Source organism: Panicum virgatum, chromosome 5K (genome assembly GCF_016808335.1).
Source record: "Panicum virgatum strain AP13 chromosome 5K, P.virgatum_v5, whole genome shotgun sequence".
Classification (NCBI taxonomy): Eukaryota; Viridiplantae; Streptophyta; class Magnoliopsida; order Poales; family Poaceae; genus Panicum; species Panicum virgatum.
The window spans coordinates 1050170-1072889 of NC_053140.1; the positions used below are offsets into that span (position 1 = coordinate 1050170).

Below are 22720 nucleotides of genomic sequence, written 5' to 3' on the forward strand. Positions count from 1 at the left end.
AATGTGTGCCAGGTGGTTTCTTTTAAACAAATGAGTTGTTTTCTTGAAACAAAGATGTTGTCCTACAGAACATCTGAAAGGAACACACCTATATGAGTTTGACCACTGGTCATGGTCTATGAGAATTGGGTATTCTCTAGAAACTCATGAAGGGCCTGGAGTATGACTTATAAGCTCCAAACCGTGGGGATGCTTTTGCAGCCTAGTACCAGTGTAGGGCTCTGGTCAAACTTGTTTGCACAAAACTGGCAATTCAAGGCATAGTCCATTGCACAGTTGTGAATAAGTGTAGCCTTTGTCCTAGATGGAAGTTCAACTTAACAGTCTCTGTCGAATACTGGTATATCAATGAGGGAATGAGGGTATTTCTAGTGTGGCTTGAATTTCTTGGTGGGGATTGTTGGAGTAATGGGCTTGGCCCATTACTTCTAAAGCATTAAAAGAATTTAAAGCCCACTATTAATACTAGGGAATCAATGCTTAATTCCGTACCGGAAATTGAGGAGGATCTCAACCGACTAAAAAGGTGGACTTCGTGTACACCACTTGTGAAGCCGGTAAGAGGAGGACGGTAAACCACACGCGCGCGCGCTCGCTCGCCTCGCCGAGCCGGGCCGGACCGGGCCGGGCCGGGCCGTGGCCGTGGCCGAGACGAGGCGCGGCGCGGCGCGGCCGGCCGGCCGGACGGGCGGTGCGGTGCGCGTGCGCGTGCGCGTGCGCGGACGGACGTGACGTGCAGGTGCCGGTGCGGTGCGGTGCGGTGCGACGTGATGTGCTGAGATGAGAAGGATGTTTTGCAGTAAAGAGTATTAAAACAGAGGATTAATGTCGTCACTAATGACCAGACATTGAAGGCTCTTTACGACGTCCAGGTTCGTTGAACCTGAGGCACATTAACTGCCGCTCATCAAAGCCATTCATGACGTCCAGGTTCGTTGAACCTGAGGCATATCGTGACTATATAAACCAGCACCCTCTCCTCTCATCCTCACTCATCTCAAGCACTCATCCAGGTACTCCTCTTCAGGAGACCTCTCCCTTCTCCCTCAGCTGCTTTCTGCCTTCCCCACCGCTAGCACTGCGCGCACAGGTCTAGCGAGAGCAGGGCCTCCGGAACCTCTGCTCGCTGAAGGTCCTGCACGGGACGTGGGCAATTAGGTTTTTGGGGAGCGTCTTGACGCGACTGCTCGCTCCCTGAACGACTCCTTCGTCTACTTCCCGGCGTAACCGCTCGTGCGAACGACTACTTCGTCTACTTCCCGGCGTAACCGTTCGTGGGACTGCACTGCGAACATCTTCCTGCATCGACATAGTTCGGCTACTTCGAGCAAGACCAGTCGAATAGCATGTCTATTCCAGCTGGTAACGGCGCAACCGGTGCCTCTGGCACTGGTCCCGCCTTGGGGTACTTACTAAACCTACTCTGGTTTAATTCTTTGTTCATGCTTATTAGTGAGAATAACATGAACACATGCACATATCTTGTACACACATTATCACTCATCTATATCATGAAATTGATATTAATATTTGGAATTAAAATATACCGAAAATTGCCTAGATATCTAACAATAACATGCCTTTTTGTCGCAAAATATTCCTATACTTGCTCCTTTCTTCCCAAGCATATGCTCGTCCGATCCATTCTAGAGGTCCATCCGCATAAGGCAAGTAGAGCCATCATTCAAAGAAATAGAAGCTAACCCCTTGTATTGATCCAGCAATTTCACCACATCACGCCACCAGAAAGGAGCCGTTTCTGGCCTGACCAGGTAATATAATTTGCCATTCTGATAGTGTTTTCTCCAAACTAGATGGTATGTCAACCTTGTTGAAGAATTTATAAAGATACTTCAACAAGGGGGCTTCATTTTGCGTTTTCAGGTTTAGCACCAGTCCTTCTTGGGATTTGGGGAGTGCAAACCATCTTCCAAGCTGCCTTGGGCTTGGATCTGGATGAGAGCATATGGGGAATTGAGGAGTCTCGATCTAACTTGCGGCAAAGCCTTATCTGACGCGCAGCATGCATTTGCCTTTTAACACGTCTGCATGTACCAGTACTAGGATATCTTAATCCACCCATGTTAGTGTACTGCTACTACTAACCACTGTAATTTGGAGACTAGCAGTACCAAAGATTCAGCGCGTTTTCAGAATTCAGACGGCCTACTAGGCCCTGTTTAGATGCCAAAACATTTGGGTATAAAATAATATAGTACTTTCGTTTATATTTGATAATTATTATTTCGTTATGGGTTAATTAGGCTCAAAGATTCGTCTCGCAAATTATAGACAAATTATGTAATTAGTTATTTTGTTTAGCTATATTTAATATTTCATATATGCGTTGAAACATTTGATGTGATGAGAAATTTTATAAAATTTTAAAGGCAACTAAACAGGGTCTAACCAGGTGATGCCTGCCTACCCGCTGCAAGTTTTCAGACGTTAGCGTTTCAACTCTGAGCATCCCTCGTCTTTAATTGATGATCAGTACTTACTTTGGCCTGGGGACCTGTGGTCCGCCCTGCCGTACTTGCTTGTACCAGGGCACCAGGCAGCCTTCACTCACAATTTCAGATACGGCGGAGTATGACACCATGGCCCCCCGACAACAAGCTGGAGGTGGATGATGAATCCATCATCATCACTTCTTCATCACCACGAGCCTGGTCAAAGTAAATGAACGGCCTGCGGCTTGGCTGATGAGCTGTCCCCCCTTCCCTCTCCCTCTCCCCTCCCCATGAGGCCATGCCCCATCAAAAGACGGACTCCACGGGCATGGGTTGAGCTTTCGCGGCCGCTACCACCATACTGTACCTACCCTAGTCACAGCGGCGCCAGCGCCAAGAGGCAAAGGGAGTCTCCCGAATGGTATTGGTATGTGTGTCATCGTAGGAAGCCACAAGCAGTTGCAGTAGCACTGGGCTAGGTGCAGGTGCTAGTCTCCCTGTCTCTACTTCTCCCTTGCCGCCCTCATTGGCCACACCTCCCTTCTTCTCCCTCTCCCACAGATCTTGGGCTTCTTGTCCTACCTCCACAACCACCTGCACAGGCCAGGCAGCAACCTCGGAGAGGGACACAGCGGCTGTAGGCTTGCAGTTCATTCCAAGAGGCAAAAGGTGCCATTTTTCCCCCTTCCCTTCGTTTTACTTCAGTTTTGTTTTTGCAGTTCGGGCCTTCGGGGGGCCGGGAACCCGCCCGTTGGGGCTTCTGAATTCTGCTCCCCTTTCTTTTCGCGACTGTTTTGGTAAATTCTCCTGCCTGTTTAGCGTAGCTTGTTTAGGAACTCTCCGGCTGGGCATGGTGTTGCAGCAAGGATCCGCAACGAGGTTCTGTTTATTCAGACCTGAGGGATTCAGAGAAGCCAAGAAATGTGCAATTTTGTTGTGATTAATTTTCAGGTCGTTTCTCGTAGTTAGTTGTCAAATTTAGGAAGGAATAGGAAAGCTTGGTACTACAATCCCGTGCATTTGGGGAATGGAGAGCTTCTTCATCTCTTTCTCTAGATGAGGAGACCAATGGCCTCTATCCGCTACTCTCCTTCCTGCATCTTGGATTCTTGGTTTACTTCCTTTTCCTTTTCGCCTTCCCGTGACACAAAAGTAGGCCCTGCTTGTGAGCTGCTCGTCTTTGACACGACACATGTGATGATGTGAATTCAGAGCAACCATGGATCGGTAAAAAGCCCAGGTGGCCAGTGAATGCATAGATATTCCGTGGAGAGATAAAGAAAAAGTACCCATTGCTTTCCTGGAGCCAATTCCCCAACTGCTGCCTATCCTTGCCTATTTAATTATTTCAGCAGTCGCTGTTTTGTGCAAAACATAGATGTTTGTAGGATATGATATGATAGTCAATCAGACGACATACGAAATTCTTATATCTGCTTCTTGCTCTGGAACTTTTCTTTAAAAAAAATAAAAATAAAAATGGGTACCTTATCTTCTCCCTCTGAAACTAAGAAATAGGTTTCTTGTTATTTGCAGTTTCCTTTTGACTCCGTGTCCTCATCAAGGTTTCAGAGCTCAGACAAACGCCACTGCCTGAAGTAAACAAGCTTCTAAGTTGGCATCTCCTGTCCCAAAATTGTGTTGTCTCAACATAATGTAAGTTTGCACCTTCTTATTTGACCAACATGTCGTTTCTTTAATTTGTTTTTCGTTTCCTCAAGAGATAAGATCATGTTTGCTTACAAAAAATATTTTGTGTTTATAGATAATCTGGCCATCTCAGTTTGTCTATTCCTCCATCTCTGTTTCTTCCAGAAAAAAAATACAATATGCATCAAGACAGTTTCAGATCAGTGGTTTGCAGATCCCTTTCGAAGAGCCTTCCCCCTAGAAGCAAAGATGGCAGCTATCCTGAAACAGTCCAATGTGATCTCCCTTGTGTTGTTACACTGCAACCTTCAGTTTGTCGAAAGGAACGGAGCACGTCGCAAAGCTACCGGGAGGAAAGATCCATGCCATTCCATGGAGACTATCTTATGGCGCCCTCACTATCCAAGCATTTTGCTGAAGATCTCCTAAGAGGCGCCATGGATCTCCAGGAGTCCCTTGCGATGCTTGAGGAATTCCAAACTGCATCACAGAGCATGAGATTATCCAACAAGAAGAGAAGACCAGAAACTGGTGAAAAATCTCTAGAAATAGATACCATAATCCGTGAAGTCCTCCTGAGACCGTCGAATGCTAAGCAGGCACTACCAAGAACTGTTAACAATGGATTGCATGGGCAGCTAAGCAATTCTACTGATGAATTGAAGAATGTGGTCAAGGATAGTTTCTACAGGAAGAACCTCCTGTCAGTCGCCACCACCAATAATGACCAGGCCTCTTTGAGCCAGTCAGCACGGTACTTGCCGAACAATTATTTGATGTCCAATACTTCTCAGCAGAAGAAAGTGTCACGGAGATCACTTCCATCTTGTGCAGCAGTGCAACCTGACAAGTCTAAAGCCCCAAGTTTGGTAGCCAAGCTCATGGGCCTTGATGGATTGCCCTCACAAAAAGACAACTCTAAAATGAAGGACGAGAAGATTAAGATAGTGAGTTCACTAAGAGCACGGCTTGATATTGAGATGCCCAGATCACAAAGGCTACAGACACAATTATTTGGAGAGGAGTCTGGTTCTGATGCGAAGATGCCTAGGTCAGAAAAGCTAGCACCAGAACATCACAATGTTCGGACGTATCATACTAATTCACAGAAGGGCATTGCTCCTTCATATGATACTGGAGTGACTAATGAGATCAGACCGATGAAATCAAGTCACAGGGAGAGAAACATTGAGCAGGCTCGATCAAAATCCCCCAAAGAAATCAAGATTGCTGCACCTACAAGCAGAAAGCAGCAGATCAAGGAGACAACTGAGGTCAATGGGAGAACCAGGGAGAAACAAAAAACTAATTCAACTTCACGGAACAGAGGAGGGAGGGAGGATGCAAAGGCTAAAATAGTATCAGCATCTCGTAATGCTAAAGTGGTGAAAAATTCTGATAAGAAATCGGTATCAAGTAGCAGTCGCTCTTGTGACTCGGTGAAGCCTGTCTTACAGAGAACATGTAATAAGTCCAGAGAGAAGACAGTATCCAGGAGAAATGTCAAGAGTTCAATTATTGATGAGTTAGTGGTATGCACCCTTGTTTGCAGGCTTGTAGCATGGCATGGAAATTTCCATTTAATATTGCATATAAGATAACTTTAAAGAATGACCAGCCACAAGCTAAGAAATTATTAAAACTGAGATCATTGCTTGAATCCTTAGATTCTGAAAATCAAGTAACTGACCTTACTCTTAAACTTAGTAGCTTTAGCTATCTCATTAAAAAAAAGCCTAGTAAGTTCATATATGTGTGTGCATATATATTTTTTATTTACGCCTCAGTTTTTTTTTTTTTGCTCCTAAAATAGGCATATGAGATACAAAGGGAGATCTTTCATGTACTAGATCAAATTGACGGTCCATCCACTGAACATAGTGCAACACCTAGCAATGAAAGCTATCCCAATGCCGATTGGGAGGCGGAATCTTCTGTGGACGGTAAGGAACTGCAGATTTCCATTCTTTAACACACATTTTTCATCATTTCTCCTTTCTGTTTTATTATTTGCTTTCATGTCTTTGAAACTTAGATGATTTCACACTAAACAACCCCTTTGTGTTACAGATATTCAGAAAGACTCTTGCGAATCCAATGAAGCTTTGCTATCTACCACCCATGCTGAAAGAATCGGTTCAATTGATGGAGATGCTATTCACCCATCAACAAACATAAACATAACACCAATAAAGGAAGCTGAGATAAAAGATGAGATCATTTTGCTTCTTCTAAGTGATAAGTCTTTCCTCAGCAGAGCAGCCAAACTCGTTGGCATCGATGTGTATGAGCATCCAAGCAACCAACACGATGGAACTTGCAAGGTCGAAATGAAAAACCATAAGATCTATTTGGACACAGCAGTAGAGCAACTGGAACGAAAACAACATCAGCAAAATAGTCTGTGTTGCACTGGATTTCAGGGCCAGAAATGCAGAGCAACAGCATATTTCTCACTGGAGGAATTGCTAAGAGAGATCAGCGACGGGATTAGAAAGCTGAATGGCTATTCCGACAGAGACGACACTGGTGGCACGAAAGATAGCCTGGACACGAAGCTAGAGAGGGATCTCAGGTTCTCAGATGGGTTGATCAATGCTGTGTGGGACATGGGGTGGCAGAATTTTATCTGCACGGAAGAAACAGGGTGCTTCATCAGAGATGCTGGGGAGGACATTCTGTCGTTGCTTATTGAGGAAGCTGCTTTGGAGATGTGCATTCACTGACCTGAAAACATACAGCAGCGAGGTGCTCTTGAAGATCTAACTTGTAACCTGAGTATGAACTAGTTGCGTTTTGTGTTAGGTTTCAAGTAATTCCACCCATGTAAGGAGCTAAGAACAGGTGAAGTAGGCTGTAACTAGTTTCCATTTTCTGAAGAAACATGTTTGGTGAAGTTGTGTTTTCAGTCTTCACAAAAAAAAGAAAAAAAAACGACTGTATTTCGTGCAAACCGGCATGCAAAATCAATAGGGGAAAATGACAGGTTCTACGGCTGATGAACCTAGACAACAGCAAGCCACAGCTCAGTTATATGCAGGAAGAGTATATTGGTTGTTGGTTCTAAACTATATATGGTTCAAAGGAGACAAAGAAAATAAGAAAAGAAACTGGGCGGGCCGGCATCTCGCCACACCTAAACCACACGATGCTCTCTTCTAGGCTAGTGGTTTCTCTGCCACTGCCGCGTCACCACCTCGTCCCGTCTCCAACCCACACCCGCCGCCGCCTCCACCTGTTCCCCCTCCTGCCCGCCCGGCGGCAGAGATGGAGTCCCTGGGCGTGCTGCTTCTCCACCCCATGAACGCGTACCTGGAGCAGGAGCTGGACCGCCGCTGCCGCCTGCACCGCTTCTGGGAGGCCCCGCCGGGGGCGCCCCGCGACGAGTTCCTCCGCGCGCACGCGGGCTCCATCCGCGCCGTCGTCGGCAACGCCTCCTACGGCGCCGACGCCGCGCTCATCGACGCGCTCCCGGCGCTCGAGATCGTCGCCTCCTTCTCCGTCGGCATCGACCGCGTCGACCTCGCCAAGTGCCGCGAGCGCGGGATCCGGGTCACCAACACCCCCGACGTCCTCACCGACGACGTCGCAGACCTCGCCGTCGGCCTCGCCATCGCCGTGCTCCGCAGGATCCCGCAGGCCGACCGCTACGTCCGCGCCGGCCAGTGGAAGGCCAAGGGCGACTACGCACTCACCACACGGGTTCGTCGATTTTTTTCCCCTTCTTTAAGACCGAATTTCCTCTTGCTTCCTGCAAATATATAGCTCTTTCTTGTTGATCCTTTTGCAGAATATGTACTTATGATTAGTGATACTTCGGCACTGTTCCATTACTTGTGTACTATTTGGCCTCTAATTTAGTTTAGTTGAAGTGAGGATACTAGTCCTTCTCCTTGATGGCGAGGTTTATTTGACAGTGCGCAGTTCAGGGAATAAAACTGAATGAAAAGAGGAACTGCAAATTAAATAGGGGTCATGATCCGGGGCGCAAATTTTTAAGAGAATCAAGGAAAATCAAACAAAAGAATCGCAGCATTGGTTGTCGTTCTCAAATTCGGTTGCCTCTCTTGAACAGAAGGTGGTTTCTTTCAGCAGATTAAACAGTCACATTTTCAGAACTAGCCTAGCCCTGGGGGATTTGTTTTGGCTGTAGAATCTGGATTCTATGTGACTGAAAGCCCAGACTTTGTTGAGGAGTTCTTGACCTTCTTAATTAATAGCCAGAAATGTAGCTTCCTCTTCCTGTAATAACTTATAAGGTTAGTATTTTGTCGAACATAAGCAAATTTCGTGAGCTTGCTTTCTGCGGCTTAGATCGGTATTGCTTTCTCACTTAAACAATGCTGATGCTGAGGTAATAATCAGATTAGTGAACAAGTTGCCCCATCATATGAACTACATTTTCGGCTGTTAATCTATTTTAACCAACTGGTCATGAGTTGCTTGCCACGTTATGCTGCTGGTACTCTCTTCATTAGCACCAGGATGTGTATGAAGACTGAAGTAATAAGGTTTGTTCGAACAGAAAACGAAAATGACTCTGCTTATCTTCCTGCAGTTCAGTGGCAAGAGAGTTGGTATTCTGGGGCTTGGCAGGATAGGCTTAGCTGTAGCAAAAAGAGCTGAGGCATTCGGTTGCTCGATCAGCTATCATTCAAGATCAGAGAAGCCATTTCCAAACTACAAATTCTACGCGGATGTTGTTGATCTGGCAGCCAACTGCGATGTGCTTATTGTGGCATGCTCGCTTAACGCGGAGACCCATCACATTGTTAATCGTGAGGTCATCAACGCACTTGGACCAGAGGGTGTGCTCATAAACGTTGGCCGTGGAGCGCACGTGGACGAACCTGAGCTCGTGTCTGCACTTGTTGAGAAACGCTTGGGAGGAGCAGGCCTTGATGTGTATGAGAACGAGCCCTTTGCTCCAGAGCAGCTTTTGGGCTTGGATAATGTCGTCTTAGTTCCTCATGTGGGCAGTGACACAGAAGAAACATGCAGGGCGATGGCTGATCTAGTGCTAGGAAATTTAGAGGCACATGCGTCGAATAAGCCGTTACTCACTCCAGTAATCTGATTATTGTTGCTGGTAGCTAGTCAGAGATTAGTAGAAGGATATCGTAGTATGTTTTGTAATGCCAACTCTGCAGTTTGCTATTTTTAGTTTGCCAATCAACCATCGCAAGGGAAATTAATGCTGTTCTCTTTTTTTTTTTGTAAAGGATCGTGTTAATCAGCCATGATAAATAAGAGTACCCATATGGTCTGGATATTTATTTCACTGTTTTTTTTTACCATGTTATAAATCTGTTGATATAGTACTAGCTAGCTAGAACAGCAGCATTCTATATATCCTAGTGAAGGTGATGAAGTCTTTAATTTCTGACAGAATAATAATATTGTGTGTGTGAGTGGTTGCAGTTCAGCGGGAAGAGAGTGGGCATCATCGGGCTTGGGCGGATCGGTCTGGCCATTGCCAGGCGAGTGGAGGCCTTCGACTGCCCGGTGAACTACTACCAGAGGACGAAGCAGGCGTACCCCAACTACAGCTACTACCCGTCGGTGGTGGAGCTGGCGGCCAGCAGCGACGTCCTGGTGGTGGCCTGCCCGCTGAACGCGGCAACCCGGCACATCGTGAACCGGGAGGTGATGGACGCCCTGGGGCCCAAGGGCGTGCTCATCAACATCGGGCGCGGGCCGCACGTGGACGAGGCGGAGCTGGTGGCGGCGCTGGCGGAGGGGCGGCTGGGCGGCGCCGGGCTGGACGTGTTCGAGGACGAGCCGCACGTGCCGGAGGCGCTGTTGGGCATGGACAACGTGGTGGTGGTGCCGCACGTGGGGAGCGGCACGTACGAGACCCGGAAGGCGATGGCGGACCTGGTGCTGGGCAACCTGGAGGCGCACGTCCTCAACAAGCCGCTGCTCACCCCGGTGGTCTGATCACTGATGACTGTGATACGGTGTGTGTGTGTCAGTGTGTGGGATGAAGCTGCAGCAGAGATGTGCGCCTTTAGGATTTGTTGTCGATCGAATCGACTCGTTCTGAATAACAAACTGCTTGAGCCTTGATGTGCTCGCTTCTTTCTCGGGCATTGCAATGCCAAGTTTGGTGAACAAGTTCTTAGCAAAAGTGGCTCGTTTGGATTCGAAACGATGCTGTGCTCTGCTGACGGCGATGATGCATGGTTTAGTTTCTGTGTTGGCGCGCGCTCAGTGCTTGTGCTTGTTGATGCAGGCAGTAGTGTTGCTATGCCCATTTGGGTGGGCACGCGAGTGGGTGGGCTTGGCCCATTGGCAGTAGGAGTGAGCGAAACCCACTGGGCCTAGCTAGATAGTACTAGCTACTGTTCGTCCATCCAATTCCAAGGTGTAGTACTACAACGCATGGTGACCGACCTCAGGGCCCGTTTGGTTTAGTTTATGCTAATAAATAGTGCTATTTTGACTATTAATTACAAGTATTAATGAAATCTAATTACAAAATCACTTTCAGAACCATGTACTACTTCGCGAGATGAACCTAATGAGGCTTTTGACTGCACAATTAGAGATCGGTTACTGTAGTATTACTGTAGCCAATCATGAATTAATTACTATCATTGTTTGGGAAAAAAGTCTATGTTGTTGTATATTCGTCGCGAAAAGTTACACCCATCCATGAAAAAATTTTGTAAATAAATTTTATTTAATACAGTACTCCATACATGCAAGATTTTTGTTGCGCTAGACGCAACCCATGTGGCGCTCTGCTTGTCCTAGGCCCACATGGCAGAAAGCGACCGACAGGAGACAGGGCCCGCGGAGCGGGGCCCACGCGTCGTAGCATAGCCCGCATGGTCAAGCGGGCCCCGGGAAAGCCGCCGCCTCCGTTCCATCTTGTTCCATGCAGCACAGCAGACTGCATAGCATAGCAATAGCGTAGCAGCAGCCTGACCGAGCGCGTGACCTCCACCTCCCCATCCTCTCCCCCGTTCCGTCTGTCACTCGGCCGCTCCACCACCTCCTCCTCCTCCTCCAGGGGATCTCGATCGATCGATCACAAGGGAGAAGAAGATCAAGACGCCGATCGAGAGGTAATAAGCGCATCGACCTCCGATTCATCCATGGATACCTTTTCTTCCTGTCTCTTGGTTGGGGAATGCATGGTTCCCATCGCCTGGGTGTGGGGTTTTTCTTCTGAATTTTGGGGTTGGTTGGTTCAGACTCCGATCCAGACGGCCTTGTCGTCCAACACAGCGTCCCTCCCTGCCATCTCTCGGCGCACCCCACGTCTGGAATCACAGCGCGCAAAGATCGATCTACACATGTTCTTGGAATCGTCAGCTACCAGTTTCTTCGCTTCTCTTTCTTCAGGGTCAGTAAACAGATGCCAATTCTGTGGTCTTTTATGATGAAAAGAAAATCTGCTGGGGAAAAAAGTTTCATCATGCGCTAAATGTGAATTCTAGTATATGTTTACAATTTTTTCTTCAAAAAGTAATATATGTTTACAATGCCATTTCTCGCTCCTCCCAGCTTTATAGTACCGCCATCTGGACTCGGAAAGTCTGTCAGTATGCGATCCGTGATTCTGTACTTGTGCTCTGCAGATACAGTACATTTCTCGAGAAAGCATTCGTTCCTCGCGACATGTGGCGGGCGGGATGAAGCTCTTACACTTCATCAGTAGCAGCGGCGACGCCACCTATCGACACCGCTGAGCTGGTGCTACACGTGCCCCTTTCTTCAATTTTCTATCCTTCTCCTTCCCATAAAAATGCGCAAATTTTAAACGCGACAAAGAGCCTGCTGCAGTTTCTTTTTCCTACTCAATGCAAAGTTGCAACAAGCAAGGATTTTCCCCAGCTGCAAGGCCTTCTCTGCTTTGACGAGAGTGTCTTCCGGTTTTGTATTTCTACATGCTTGCTCGATCTTTTGCCTTTTTCCCAAACAATCCCAGGCACTACAATCATGCACAAAGCACTGCCTCCTTGGGTGATTTAATCCTACCCATTTCGTTGCACGCGATGGCAAGAATCCAAATGCAGGTGCTTCTGAATGCTGCTGGCATGGCGTTTTTGTCTGGGATCACAAAGAGAATACGTGTGGGTTTGCGGTTGCCTTATTTTCTCCAGCACATTTCTTGGATGAACTTGCTATGCCTACTTGCAGGCGTACTTTTGGACAAAAGGGTTTTTCTTTTATCTTTTGAGGAATGATGACAAAAAAGGGGTTGGTTGAGTCTTTGCCTAAATCTTGTATCTTCTGGCACTGTTGTTGCTAAAGCAGTAATGTCTCTTTGCCTAGATCTTGTTTTGTATCACGTCGGCTGCCACTGTTGTTGCAAAAGCAGCTGTCTTCCATTCCCCACCAAAGTTGTAATCAATTAATCTTCAGAGCTCCTCAGATTCTCTCTCACATCGATCAGCAAATATTTTCAGTTCAGTTTCAGGCAAGAAGCGCATCATTCCTTGGCTATCTCGATCGTTATTAGAAGAGGACGTCGTCGGCAGCGGCACGATAGATGAAGCACACGACGTCGGAGTCGGACGTGACGAGCATGGCGACGACGTCGCCGCCGCGGACGCCCAAGACCCCGAAGCGGCCGGCGTACTACGTGCAGAGCCCGTCGCGCGACTCCCACGACGACGGCGACAAGTCGTCGACGACGCACACCACGCCCGTGTACAACAACAGCCCGCTCGACTCCCCCTCGCACCCCTCCACGGGCCGCCACTCCAGGATCTCCTCCGCCACCCGCTTCTCCGGGACGCTCCGCTCGTCGTCGCCCGGCAGCAGGGCCGGCGACCGCAAGCGGACCAAGGGGTGGCGCGAGATCGCCGCCATCGACGAGGAAGGCGCGTACGACGAGCTTGACGAGGAGCCCGAGCTCCCGCGCTGCTGCGTCGTCGCCTTCTGGCTCTCGGCTCTTCTCCTGGCCTTCACCGTCATCTGCCTCAGCGTCTGGGGCGCTGCTCGCCAGTACAAGCCTAGCGTCGCTGTCAAGGTACACGACGTCATCTGAATCGAGTTTACTTTCCTGAATGCCAAGCGCACGGATTCGGAGGAATTTATACTTTATATATAGTAGGATGCTACGAGGATCTAGGCTGCAGCATGATCGTCAATGATCTCTGAACTTCTGAATCATGTTCCTGATTAATGCAGATGTTGTTAATGCAGAGCTTCCTGATTAACTCCGTCTGTGTCTGCAGAGCTTGACGGTGCACAATTTCTACGCCGGAGAAGGAACAGACCGCACCGGGGTGCCGACGAAGCTGGTCACACTCAACTGCTCACTGAAGATAAACGTTCACAACCCCTCTACAATGTTCGGCATCCATGTGTCCTCAACCTCGATTCGGCTCATGTACTCGGAGATCGCGGTCGCCAACGGCCAGGTAATTAACATCTCCTTCCATCAGTTACAGACATGAGAACTTCCCTTCTGCAGACCAGCGGCACCATAGCATCTGATCCTGTCTGCAGTTTGACAAGTTTTACCAGCCACGGACCAGCCGTCGCGTCGCCTCCGCGATCCTGCATGGCGAGAAGACGCCCCTCTACGGAGCCGGCGCCACGCTTGCTCCGTCCAACGCCGGAGGCAGAGTGCCATTGACGCTACAACTGGCCGTCAGAAGCAGAGGGTATGTGATGGGGAAGCTTGTGAGGGTGACACACGCGAGGCGTGTGAGATGCCCGATCGCCATCGATCCCGGCAGCTCCAAGCCAGTTAGGTTCCGTCAGAGCGCTTGCACTCACACCTGAGGAAGCTACCTTCTGGATGTGTTGTTCTTCATCCTGGGCTGGCTGGCTTAATAACAGTTGCTTGTGATCATGTAAATATAGTTACTACTTACTAGGCTGATCATATGACCTGATGGTGATCAAATAAAGAAGGGATGTGCAGTTTGCTGGTATTGCGTGGATGTGCATGGTTGATTGTATCTTGTGTTGACATTTTGTTTCCTTGTCATTTTAGCATAAGAGTTTCATTTGTCAGGTTTCCTAGGTGGCATCCGCTTGAGATTTTTCTTTCTGGGACAAGTGGTGTGTGACGATTATCATCAGTTTCTGACACAGCCCATATTTCCTCCTACTGAATCGTAAGAGGCAGTTTTCTTCAGAACAGCTTTCTGAAAGATATCACTTCAGTTTCACTTTCACATGTGTAACCACTTAGGCACTTAGCTACTCATTTCTGACAAGCATAATTACCAGGTTCTTAGCTAGTATTTCGGACAAACATAAGTAACAGATTCTTAAACTTTAACCAGAATGCAAATCCGACAACCACTTATAAAAACTAGAGCCCTAAACTAGTCACACTCTCCGCCACAATATCCACCGAGAAAGCCAGATACGGGATGCAACACATCAGCGTCACATGCGCAACATTTTAGAGACTTCTTCCTCTTTCATTCTTCCCTTGCTTTTCCCAGAAAGGCCACCTAACAAACAATAAGAGTAGGAATACATCAAATGGGAAATTATGGGAAAACTAGAAGCAAACAAAACTCAGCTCTATTGTGGGGCAAATCATACCAGACCAGTAAGCAATAAACCTTTTGAGACTGAATTTTGCAATACAGATATTTAGTGACCCACAAAAGGGACAAAGTCAAAAAAAAATGATGTGGGCTACGCGGAGGTATTAAATAATAAATACCCCACCTGAACAAATTCTATCTATCCCTGCCTGCTTTAGCACAAACAAAATTTGATCAACACCTACCAGTTTCAACAGATCATGTCGAACACGCTGCTAAAATTCAAAACAATCATAGGCTGTTTGGTTGGTGAAGAAGGGCTAAAATGGGTGCAGCATCCACAATAAGTTACTGCATTATTTCATCCATTCAAATAATGTCTTTTGGACATTTTTTAGAAATTAAGATGCACATTTTCTTCCGATTTTTTTGGCTAAAAAATGGGTAAGACGCGGAACAGTAGTCAAAACATAATTTCGCTAGCCTCTTAGTAAGAGCAGACACAACTGCACAGATGACTGGTTGCCATTTACAAGCTTGACCCAACATCTTCAACTTAGCCCAAAATCCAAACAAGTAATATTTTGACTTTATGCTAACTGAACTCCAGGATAAAAATTGGATAGCTGCCGTTTCAAAATGAGGCCCATTATCATTTTAAATATTTTGAAGCTTCCTTTGCCCCTTCCATAGTATTATTGCCACATAAGTAAACACTCTTCATTGGTCATCAATCATCAGAGGATCAAGTTATATGCAAATAAACAGCCTAAGAATATCACAAACTATATATAATTGTATTGTTTGAGGTAGTGCTGGCGTCCACACAAAATCGACGGACACTATAGTTATCTCACTTGATGTGCTAACACTGGAAATAAAATCCAAGTGACATCAGAAAAAGAACCTTTCACGGCATAAGCAAACATCTCCCAAGCTACACAACCCTACGACCATTCTAGGCACACACACACAAAAAATCCTGCCTACACATTCAACAAACTACTTCACAACCTCACCTTATCCAAAGCATTAGAAACAAAAATCCATAGTGATAGACCATATCGTTTGCATTGAAATAGAAATCCATAGTGATAGACCATATCGTTTGAAATAGAAAAGAGGAAGGAGAAGAAGAAAAAAGAGGGAGGATGAGGTGGACAAGCTCTCCTTAATTTTCTATGCTGCGTCCGCCACTGCACACAACCTAGAGCATAGAGGACTCAGTGCGGTTACAGGTGGAGAGATGAAGACGTGATGATTATAGGAAATCAGAGTGGCAATACGCGACGTTTCTTTTTTCCTTTTTCTTTAGACTCAATAATGATGCTTTATCCACACTGCAGGTGGAAATTAAGCAGAAATATAAAAACTTCTTAGGCACTCAATAGTTATTTGTTAATTCAACCGGGACATGTCAAATCTTGTTTAAAAGTTTGCAAAAGGAGATTAACCGGAACTGGATAATTTACAAAGCACGTGGGAACATGGAGCAAGAGATTTTGAACCACCAAAGATATTCACAATTAATGTCTCCATATAATTTATGCCCTTAGTTAGCAAAATGAACCACAACAAACTCTTGTATACTCAGGCTTGATCCTTCCGAGAAATCTCACTTTTTTTATTTTTCTGAAAGCTAAGCGGCAAAACATACATTTTGTTCTAAAAATAATGAACAAGATCTTATTAATAAAGCATAGCAAAGAAAACCAATTATGAGGTTTCAAAACTCCATCCATCTATTGGGGACCAATGAGACTTCATTGTTGTTTTGCATGATGAATGATGAGAATCTCCTTAGTCATCGGAGAAAAGGGTAATGTGTCTTTTTTTATCCTCCCATTTACAAGATTTTTTATTATCTATAAATTCCTCAAAAATTGTCACCATCACAAATTCATACTATCGAAGTTTGACCGTTTAAAATTGAATCGGCGTCTTTCTTTGAATATTTTTCCCTCATCCGGTTGGGCTTTGACGTTCCTACCTACAGTTGGTTGTCCACCCAGGAACCAGATCCTCTGCAGTCGGGCTTCTTGACTTCACTCTGCAGTCACACGATATCAACCGTCGACCCGTGATCCTACGATGCTCCCGTGCTAGCGCTCGCGCGCGGCTCTCCTAGCCGCTGGCTCTTTCTCGCGGCTCTCGTGGGCGACGGCTCGCTCTCCTCGGCAACTCATCCCCTCCCTCCTCCCTCGTCCCCTGCGCCGCGGGCTCGCGTCCCGGCGAGGCGCCGCCGCGCCCAGGGGCGGGTTCGTATAGAAGGTGCACGTGTACCGTGGGAGCACCGGAGGGCTGGCCGTGGCCTGGACGAGCACCACCGACACCGGCGCGCCGCCGCCCGACAGGCCCACGGCCATCAGGAACAGCGACGCGTCGTCCCGCGCAACAGCCGGAGGTCCGAGGCTGGCGCCGCCGCGGGCAAGGGCACGGCGACCGGAAGCGGTGTGCCGTAGGCGACGTCGTGGAGGGCCCAGTAGTGGTCGACGGTGAGGTGGGCGGCTAGCGTCCGCGCCTCCGCAGCGAGCAGAGAAGGGAGCTGCAGCCGTGGTTGGCGCCGCGGAAGTAGGGGACATAGGCCTTGCAGTCGTACTGCTCGAAATCCCACAACACCCCGAGGTCGGCGAAGAAGAAGGCGAGGCCAGGACAGTGCGCATAGGCGGAGGAGGCGGTGCCGCGGTCGCGGCAGGTCCGGCAATGGCGGCCCAGGAGCTTGACGCGGCAGCTGCAGCTCGCCAGGTGCCCCACCGCGCACTGCACGCCAACAGGAGATGACGACCATGAACCACTAGGAATCGAAATTATGTGCGCAGATTGCAGAGATGAGGGAAGCTAAGCTTGCACACAGAAATCAAATCATGAACCCAACCTGGTAGACGGGAGGCGTCAACAAGCAGCGCACATGGAGCAGTTGAGCTTGGCCTTGTCCACCTGAACGGCCGTCGGCGGCTGCTTTTCCTGGTACTCCGATGGGACGGTTGCTTTGCTCCTTGTGGTGCGGCTTCAACCACCAGTTCATCGTCTTTCCCTTCATGCTTCATCAATTGGGTGCCGAACAGCAGCGGGCCGTCCCTTGCGCTCTTGCCGCTGCGCTTGATCCTCTCCAGCAGGGAAGGCCTACGAGGGAGGAGGCTGGGCGGCGAGGATCGGGCGCTCCCACGGCGGCGCCTCGCCGGGACGCGAGCCCGCGGCGCAGGGGACGAGGGAGGAGGCGGGGGGAGGAGTTGCCGAGGAGAGCGAGCCGTCGGCCACGAGAGCCGCGAGAAAGAGCCAGCGGCTAGGAGAGCCGCGCGCGAGTGCTAGCACAGGAGTATCGTAGGATCACGGATCGACGGCTGATATCGCGTGACTGCAGAGTGAAGTCAAGAAGCCCAACCACAGAGGATCTGGTTCCGTCCACTTAACCCTAACTTGCATGATCGACGAAAAAAATAAAGAGAAGAAAGAAATAAAAAGAGGAAAGGGAGGAACGTGCACACTTCCTCCGCTCTCCTCTTCTTGCCCGTGGAATTGTTCTCTCCTCGCTTGCCCGGCGGCGCGGTGAGGATGCGACGGCTCTGGCGATGGTACCAGCAGTGCCTGGCCTCGCACCCGGTGCGCACGCAGGTCGTCAGCTCCGGCATCCTCTGGGCCTCCGGTGACATCGGCGCCCAGGCCGTCACCCACTACTCCGCACGCCGTCGCGCCAACAACAAACCCGTGGTAGCAGCCCCAATCGAATCCATCCCCTACCGCTTTCTTCGTCCATGGTCGCCATATGTAGATTCCCCCGGCTAGTTCTCGGACGGGGTCGCTCCATTTTTTTTAAGCTATCTCTTCCTATTCTTGGCCTGGACTTGGGCGGGTTCCTTGCGAGCTGTAACTTCTGTCTGGTGTGATCCAATGGCATATAGCTCGCTGCTAATGCGTAGGCAATCTTTGTCGGTTCGGACGAGCTGTGGATTTGATCGGTAACCTGAAACGGCACCACAAATGGGTCAACTTGTCAGCTCCTGAATGCGGATGATGGCTGGATTTGTGCTCTGTCCCTTTGGCCTGTGTGAGGTTTACTGCAAAGAAACTAGAGTATTTGGTGGGAAACCCCTTAATATCTTAAGATTCTTTATTTCTAATGCTAGGGCCTTGTCAAATCTATTATTGCGAATGCCTCTATGGACTTCTGTGGTAGTGAGAATTGATACTCCCATTCTGGCAAAAATTTTGGAAATAGGAGGTTTGTTGCTAAAAAGGACCTAGGATGCCCTTTTTGGTCACTGATGTCTGATATTACATTAGGTCTGATTGTCGTTCACTCCATTTGGGGTGTTCATGGATTGTTGGGTAGTAATGGAGCTTTTATTTTGTTCCCAGAAGTATGACTTAGAGGAGTAAATTTGTAATGGAATGAGAAGTTGAACAAGTTTTTTTTTAATAGATGGAGGTTTCTTGGTAAATAGCTTAACCTGCAAATCAGATTAATTTTCTGGCCATGTGATCTACTCTTTTGCTTGCTGTGACCTCACAGGGCTTGTTGTTTACTGTGCAGTTTTATGGTTATGGTTGGGATGGGGCTCATAGTATCCCATTAGTACATACTTACAGTTCTCATTTCTTGCTTTGATGGCAAAGGTTAGCCATTTCTCTGATTTTTAAGCTTCAGATAATCAGATGTGCTTGTTTGTTCTTTTAATTCCGAGTACAACGAGAATCGGGAGCTTGATTTGATTGTTGTTAATATGTACTTTACTCAACAGAGTTGCCTTCTCTTTAATCAGCAAATCAACCTTTGAATTTCTTGTATCCAGAGTTCATTTGTGGTCAGATTATTCTGTGAATAAAGTCAAGCAGTGCAGCTGTTGGGCTGCTTATGTTGCTATGCACTGGCCAGTTCGTTGAAACAAGATTTTTGTTGATGTTCATGGTGCCTTTGTTCAGATACGAGATTGGAAATTTAAGGAATCCTGACTGGCATTTCGTTAGGTCTTGAGACCCTATATATACTACCTCTATCTCCATGGAAAGTTTATTAGTTATTCTTCGGTTGGATGTCTACTCCAAAATTTTTCATTCTTCAATTTAATTGTTCTATTCAATAAAAATCTGTTGCCTTTTACAGGATAAAGATAAAGTTAAAGAGTTCAAAGTTGATTGGAGGAGGGTGGCCATCACAAGTTCCTTTGGATTTGCTTTTGTTGGACCAGTTGGACATTACTGGTTAGTTCCTGTATTATTGCATATGCGCTACATTTTCCCTTTCTATGATTTGATTTCTTTATGATCATAGGTTGATGATTTTACATTATTAACAATGATTTTTTTTTAGCATGCCCATCTGTCTCATGCCACATAGTCACTATGCTTCGCATATAAAGGGCAAATACAGGACAATATACACACGGAGATAAAATGAAAAAAAAATACAAGATAATAAAAAAGATAAGGGGCTGAGTGACGATGTAATCCCAATCCTGCACTGATCTCCATTCAATTACTCATGTTTAGGTGACAGCATGTATTATCAGTTTATGGTGTGTCAGTTTTAATAATGAGTACTTAAGTAGTTCTTGAAATTTGGTTAGATCTAAGAACATATGATTTTGCTTGAATACGTCAATGTATTTTCTAGATTTGGGTCATTGAGACTTGGATTTTTACTACTATAATACTATGCTTATTGGATGCAAGCATTTGTATAAGTGCATGTGTTTCTTTCAACACAATAAAGGGCAATATAGTATTATCAACAGTAGAGGGATCTATGCATCAGCACACTACTGGTTCTTATGTCACTGAATCTTGCCTCATTATTTAGTTATGAGGTCAGGCAACTGAGTTTGAGTGGAAAAGGGGCAAACATCGCCTTTATGAGTAGAAGTATCTGGGGTTGTACTTTGCAGTTTGCAGTAATACATTTTTGTTTGCTCATCTGTGTGCTCAGCAGTCCACTTCGACATCGACTTTATCTCCAACATGCCACATAATCTGTTGCATTTTCATGCTTACTGGCCTTAGGTGTTTAGTAGCAATGCTATATTTTGGAGAATGTGTAGTAGTTGACTATATTCTGCTATATGAAAATGCAGATGAGAAAAAATATGGTCATACAGGATTTCATTTTGGGACAGAGAAGTAACCTAATAAGATTAACTGCTGTGAACAGACTTTACTGTCTTATTCATTCCCACCTTGATGTTTTCATTTGTAACGAATAGTGATTCCATAATCTGCTCACTTATCTGCTGCACTTATTCATTTTGCAAAAGCTGGTTAAGGTATTGTGGTATGGGTGCTTTAGGTTTAGTGATTTACTGATGAAAACAGCTCTGTCCTGTTTTTAGGAGTATGAAATTTCAACTATTGTCATTTGGACTATCGTATGGCATACTGCTTGCATTGTATCTATTTCTGTCACTAAGGCCTTGGTGTTGTTGCAGGTATGAGTACCTGGACCGTTTTATCCGGCGGAGATTTCAGCCTAATACATTCAAATTTGTTGCCTCAAAGGTTGCTGCAGATGGTTTCCTCTTTGGACCATTAGATCTTCTCTTGTTCTTCTCATATGTGGGTCTCGGCCAAGGAAGGAGTGTAGAGCAAGTGAAGGAAGACGTGAAAAGAGATTTCATTCCCGCTCTGGTACTAGGTGGGATGATCTGGCCAGCCGTGCAGATCGCGAACTTCCGCTTCATTCCCGTGCGGTACCAGCTCCTGTATGTCAACTTGTTCTGCCTCTTGGACAGTTGTTTCCTATCATGGATTGAGCAGCAGGGAGACGCTTCATGGAAGCAGTGGTTCACATCGTTCCATAAAATCGAAGACCATAAGAGTAAGGTTTGATTTTACTAGTTATAATCCATGGTGTTCATGCAGATCAACATTTAAAACTCTACTGGCTGAAGCACTATTAACTTGCTGTAAGATAAAAGGGGGCCAAAGTTGTCCGGGAGAGGGTTACAGGGGATCATGTGTTTCCCAGACAGGGATACGGATGTTGATAAGCTGAAGATGCGTGCTTGACTGCTTGTGGCTAGTGGCTGAGGCATTGTTAACTTGCTGTAACCGGATCTGAGCTTTATGTCTCTGTGGTTGTCTGAAAATTCAGTCCAATACGGTGTCCCACTTATGCTGCGGCCGTGGAAACATTTCTGCGTTTTGTGGATGTGGAATCGCAACTTGGCAAGCTGCTCATGACTGGGCATTTCGTTTCGTTAGATGCATAATGCATTCTTGTTCTGGATCTCCTTTCTTCCCTTGTCTCTTCCCTGTCAGCAACGATACTGAATCTTAGCTGCTTTGGGTCCATCAATGCCTAGATTTCTTAAGACTGATTTGAACAACATATCCCTGAATGTTTGCTGTTGCAGTCTTCAGTCTTCAGATTAGAACCTGGACACACACGACATGAATTTTGAACATGTGTGCTGCATCGCGTGAGTTTTTTGTCTGAAAATTCATGTTGTTTCTGCATTTGGGCATGTCGTTGCTTCAGACGCATTCGCTTCATCGCGTGGCCGCCTCTCCTTCCTTTTCCCTGAGGTCAACTGGTCAAGAACACGACGGGCGCCCGCGGCTCCGTCGCCGAGACCGACCGACCGCCCGGTCTGCTCCGCAGCAGCCAAACAGATGGAGGCACGGAGCAGAAGCTTGCCAGTGATAGCTGTCTCGGCCGTCTGAATATTGAAGGTCCCTCATGTCACACCCGTGGCCGCGGTGGAGCTAGACTAGTAGCACGAGATGGACATGGCGTGGGGAAGGGGAAGGTCCCCTGTCCCGTTCACGAATTCGATTTCAGAGATAAGATTCAACTTGTCTTTCCCCTAGTACAAGTCATCGGTTTATATCAACCGGAACTACTGCCCATCGGACCCCACTCGTAGGTGGGTGACTCATGCCCACCGAGTTGAACACGTCTTCTCGCTTCCCGCCTTCATCACTCCTCCAGTGTGACATCTCCCCCCGCTGCAGTTCTTGCTTGTCCCCAAGCAAGCGCCGAAGGAAAGCGACGTTGCACCACATAGAAGTCTTCCCATGTTGCTGATGTGGATGGAAGATGCGCCCATTTCACCAACACCTGCGGAATAGCATGGTTACCTTTCTTGACAAGACGACGGTCCAGCACTGCTTCCAGAATGAGGTCAGCAGCACTCAAGTCTGACAACATAGGCA

At 47.2% G+C, this 22720-nt stretch overlaps 6 protein-coding genes across 13 annotated transcripts; 4 read left to right on the forward strand and 2 right to left on the reverse strand.

The window, feature by feature from the left end:
- Positions 1-2730: 2730 nt before the first annotated feature.
- Positions 2731-7054, forward strand: LOC120705508. Of its 5 annotated transcripts, none has more exons than XM_039989883.1 (5): positions 2731-3122; positions 3990-4113; positions 4269-5635; positions 5917-6046; positions 6174-7054. In XM_039989883.1, the coding sequence occupies exons 3-5, from the start codon at positions 4283-4285 to the stop codon at positions 6827-6829; spliced, it is 2139 nt and encodes a 712-aa protein (XP_039845817.1). In that variant the 5' UTR covers positions 2731-3122; positions 3990-4113; positions 4269-4282; the 3' UTR covers positions 6830-7054. The 5 variants fall into 5 exon arrangements, with proteins under 5 accessions (XP_039845817.1, XP_039845816.1, XP_039845819.1 ...); XM_039989882.1 differs by having other exon boundaries at positions 3990-4109; positions 4219-5635; XM_039989885.1 differs by having other exon boundaries at positions 3990-4109.
- Positions 7055-7226: 172 nt separating this feature from the next.
- LOC120705509 (glyoxylate/hydroxypyruvate/pyruvate reductase 2KGR) lies at positions 7227-10184 on the forward strand. The gene is made up of 2 exons (XM_039989887.1): positions 7227-7805; positions 8662-10184. Exons 1-2 carry the CDS (start codon positions 7371-7373, stop codon positions 9178-9180), a joined length of 954 nt encoding a protein of 317 aa, XP_039845821.1. The 5' UTR covers positions 7227-7370; the 3' UTR covers positions 9181-10184.
- LOC120708694 (putative protein TPRXL) lies at positions 9624-10360 on the reverse strand. Its single transcript, XM_039994071.1, has one exon. The coding sequence runs from the start codon at positions 10358-10360 to the stop codon at positions 9656-9658; it is 705 nt and encodes a 234-aa protein (XP_039850005.1). The 3' UTR covers positions 9624-9655.
- A 650-nt stretch (positions 10361-11010) lies between these two features.
- On the forward strand, positions 11011-14016 carry LOC120705510. 3 transcript variants are annotated; one of them, XM_039989891.1, is made up of 6 exons: positions 11011-11176; positions 11306-11457; positions 11693-11807; positions 12524-13089; positions 13298-13483; positions 13572-14016. In XM_039989891.1, exons 4-6 carry the CDS (start codon positions 12607-12609, stop codon positions 13848-13850), a joined length of 948 nt encoding a protein of 315 aa, XP_039845825.1. In that variant the 5' UTR covers positions 11011-11176; positions 11306-11457; positions 11693-11807; positions 12524-12606; the 3' UTR covers positions 13851-14016. The 3 variants fall into 3 exon arrangements, with proteins under 3 accessions (XP_039845825.1, XP_039845822.1, XP_039845824.1); XM_039989888.1 differs by lacking the exon at positions 11306-11457 and having other exon boundaries at positions 13572-13997; XM_039989890.1 differs by lacking the exons at positions 11011-11176; positions 11306-11457; positions 11693-11807 and having other exon boundaries at positions 11835-13089; positions 13572-13997.
- A 3064-nt stretch (positions 14017-17080) lies between these two features.
- LOC120708812 lies at positions 17081-17597 on the reverse strand. The gene is made up of 2 exons (XM_039994230.1): positions 17448-17597; positions 17081-17332 (listed from the first exon to the last, which is right to left on the reverse strand). The coding sequence occupies exons 1-2, from the start codon at positions 17595-17597 to the stop codon at positions 17081-17083; spliced, it is 402 nt and encodes a 133-aa protein (XP_039850164.1).
- A 412-nt stretch (positions 17598-18009) lies between these two features.
- On the forward strand, positions 18010-21761 carry LOC120705511 (protein Mpv17). Of its 2 annotated transcripts, none has more exons than XM_039989892.1 (3): positions 18010-18280; positions 19674-19771; positions 20992-21761. In XM_039989892.1, exons 1-3 carry the CDS (start codon positions 18125-18127, stop codon positions 21389-21391), a joined length of 654 nt encoding a protein of 217 aa, XP_039845826.1. In that variant the 5' UTR covers positions 18010-18124; the 3' UTR covers positions 21392-21761. The 2 variants fall into 2 exon arrangements, with proteins under 2 accessions (XP_039845826.1, XP_039845827.1); XM_039989893.1 differs by having other exon boundaries at positions 18027-18277.
- The last annotated feature ends 959 nt before the right edge of the window (positions 21762-22720 follow it).